This window comes from Limulus polyphemus, unplaced genomic scaffold, assembly GCF_000517525.1.
Source record: "Limulus polyphemus unplaced genomic scaffold, Limulus_polyphemus-2.1.2 Scaffold455, whole genome shotgun sequence".
Lineage (NCBI taxonomy): Eukaryota > Metazoa > Arthropoda > Merostomata > Xiphosura > Limulidae > Limulus > Limulus polyphemus.
In genome coordinates this window covers 157,884-161,260 of record NW_013666065.1, presented here as the reverse complement: position 1 = coordinate 161,260, position 3,377 = coordinate 157,884, and the positions used below count along the sequence as shown (strand labels likewise).

The following is a 3,377-nucleotide window of genomic DNA, read 5'->3' as shown; positions in this document are numbered from 1 at the left end:
TTATATATATATATATATATATATATGTTCTTAAACTTATTTTTCTTAAAACATAAAACAGTAAATAAAGAAGTAAAGCAAACAGTTATTTCTTCTATTTATGACCTTTGTATCCGGTAAACAAACCATAAACATTCATTTTACAGAGAAGGCTACATCAGTTTAAAAATACATTGATTAGTCAGAAGCATTTTCATTGTATCAGTAAGTCTTTTAAAAATGAATGGTCCTAAAATTGTATACAACATTGATATCAATATTACATGGTTGGATCTTTTACAGCTTTAAAGTACTTCATTTTAACTTCTCTGAGAAATAATGAATTGTACACCCTCTGACAACCGATAAAAATAATTAAAAATACTTATCCCACCTTCATTTGATAGTAGGACATTTGAAGAAGCTAACAATGCAAAAACTTTTCTTAATTCATAAATGTTTCATATCATACTATCTATTGTATTAAATTTGTACTAAAATGGAGACTTGATAATCAGAGAAGAAAAAATGTTGGTTTCATAGGGAGCATGAAGATGAGAAACAAAGGAGCAATAAAGATGATGGTCATAGCAGAAGCCGATCACCTAGTAAGAGTCGTTCACCTTCTCCTGAAAGTATGAAATGCAAAAGTCGAAGCCCAAGTGAAGAAAATGTTCACGAAGAGAAAGGGGTATGTTTATAAACTTTCAACAAAATTTGAAATAATCATGAAACTGTATATTTCATGTATGTTCATAATTACTTATTTCAAGTATTGTTATTTAAAAATTATTGTTTCTGTACATTTTTACTATCATTAGTCATTAATTAATATTATATATGTGAAGAATGAAGATGATAAGGAGTGGGACAACTGCTCAAGAAGTAGAAGCCACAGTGTAAGCAGATCTCCAGATAAAAGTCCAACTATTCATAATCATAAAGACCAGAATGACGATGGCGATGCTGGCAGTGAACAGAATGACAGACAGGAATCGACTCCTTAAGAAATTGTTTATTTGTTTTCTTTTATGTCCACTTGTTAACTTTATTTGTTTTGTATCTATTTTTGAACTTAATTGACTAGCTGTATGTATAAAATAAGTTACATTATTCATCTCTCACTTGTGTATTTTTCCTTGAAAAAGACAAAAAATATAAGTTTTTTGACATGTGTTCATTATAATTTCTGAAATATATTGTGGTTTTCTAGACAACTAAATAGATGCATGTTTTGTGCTACAATCGTAACAATGTTTCTAAAAATCTTAATGACATTAAAACATAATCATTGTTAAGCAGGCTTTAATCTTCATTGTGTTTTACATTGTATTCTTAGTTTCTGACCAAAGAATGGGATTTGGGAAAAATATCTTGATCATTTCTAAGGTTGCATGATAAATTTTATGAATTTGGTTTACTGTAGCTTGAAATTGTAACAAGTTAAAAGAAATAAAGGTAATTTTAACAGTAGCAGCGTGTGTTTGTAATTATTCAGTTAGTCTGTGTTGGTAATGCACTCAACCACTTTTCACTGATGCTGAATAAATTCACTGTTAATATTGAAGTATTGGTAAATTGGCATATTCATTCGTCACATGTTTATTGACATTGATACATAAAATAATTTCAATCAAAATGCTATCCTGATCACCCTACTCAGAATACAGTAAACTTTGTTCTGTTGACAACTTGATATATGATAAAATAAGACAATCACAAATACTAACTCGTTACTCGCTTTTCTGGACTCACTACTTACTTTGCTTGACTTGCTACGAACCCTACTATTTTATGATGTGTTCTGAACAATCATTAATAATCTTAGTTTTTGAAAATAATTAGAGTCAACAATTAAATATGATTGGATAGAGCATTGTATAATTTCGTTTTGTCAGTGTAAGGTGGTTGTAGCAGAAACTTGTAGTTTCTTGATATAATGGTTGCCCAAAGTTTCTGTAATGGTGAACAGGTGAATCTAATGGATAGTTTAGGACACCTTGGAACAAACCACAGATTTGGGTTAAGTTTTCTGTATTCAAACAGAGCACACAAATAAACTAACTTAATATTTATTTCAGCAAAACTGTTTATTAGATAAGAACTTATACTTACCAAGAGTTTTGTTAGCAAAAATTGCAATACATAGCCTAACAAAAGTAACAGTGACATTGTTTTAATAAGTAAGGCCATACGCTACAGATAAACCTTTGTCAGTTTTTACCAAGTTTTTATAATTTATAGCTGAAAGTGGTGATCTGCTGTAATTTACAAAAAAAATATTTTAATAAATAACAATGAAGTTAAGCTGACTAAATATAAAAAATGGAACTTTCTGATCAACAAAAATTAGATTCTAAGATAGTATTTTTAACGTGTTTCAAGAAAAAGTATCTTACAATATATTTTTTTCACGATGGAAATCTTAATTCAAATGATAGAATTTCTTTTAATCAGAAACTGCATATTATTTAATAAGTTTGTACTAAGGTTTGTGAAATTTGGTTAAGTATTGTCACTTTGAGAAGGAAAAGAACTGGGGGATATTAGTAAAACCCCTCTGACCCAAAAAATGGTTCATAATACCCTTACAAGAAAGTGATATGCAGTCTACCAGTCTTCTTTGAAGAGAAATGATGCTTTGAAAGTGAACATATATTGTGATTACCTTTAAAAAAATTTTAAATTTTTTTGGTCTGCTTAGCCTAACATTTTTAGATTTTTACATAACGATAGCAGCATTAAAAGTAATCTGCTAAATATATCTGTAAAACATAAATATTAAATCTATATAGCAAAATCAATATATTTCAAATGATTCTTGATATATTTTAAAAACTAAATAATAGACTACGAAAAACTTCATTAAAGTATAAAAGATAAACCTTTTCAGCATTTGTTTGTGGATAACTTGGTTTTAAGTCATGCTGTAACACTAGTAATAGTGTTCTGCAAGAGGAAGAGTTGCTTGTACGCTTAGTTTACAAGTAATTCTTAAATAATTGCTGATTGTATGCTTAGTTTACAAGTAATTCTTAAATAATTGCTGATTGTACGCTTAGTTTACAAGTAATTCTTAAATAATTGCTGATTGTACACTTAGTTTACAAGTAATTCTTAAATAATTGCTGATTGTATGCTTAGCTTACAAGTAATTCTTAAATAATTGCTGATTGTATGCTTAGTTTACAAGTAATTCTTAAATAATTGCTGATTGTATGCTTAGTTTACAAGTAATTCTTAAATAATTGCTGATTGTATGCTTAGTTTACAAGTAATTCTTAAATAATTGCTGATTGTACACTTAGTTTACAAGTAATTCTTAAATATTGCTGATTGTATGCTTAGTTTAAAAGATTCTTAAATATTGCTGATTGTACACTTAGTTTAAAAGTATT

General features: G+C 28.1%; 1 protein-coding gene across 3 annotated transcripts in view; it reads left to right on the top strand.

Moving 5' to 3' along the window:
- LOC106458390 (serine/arginine-rich splicing factor 6-like) overlaps nt 1-1,452 on the top strand; it is a 45,546-nt gene extending 44,094 nt beyond the window's left edge. For all 3 annotated transcript variants that reach the window (XM_013917899.2, XM_022384580.1, XM_022384579.1), the window contains 2 exons: nt 523-670; nt 828-1,452. In XM_013917899.2, the coding sequence (XP_013773353.1) occupies nt 523-670; nt 828-986 (307 nt within the window). In that variant the 3' untranslated portion in view covers nt 987-1,452. The remainder of the gene's footprint in view (nt 1-522; nt 671-827) is intronic.
- Nucleotides 1,453-3,377: the final 1,925 nt, after the last annotated feature.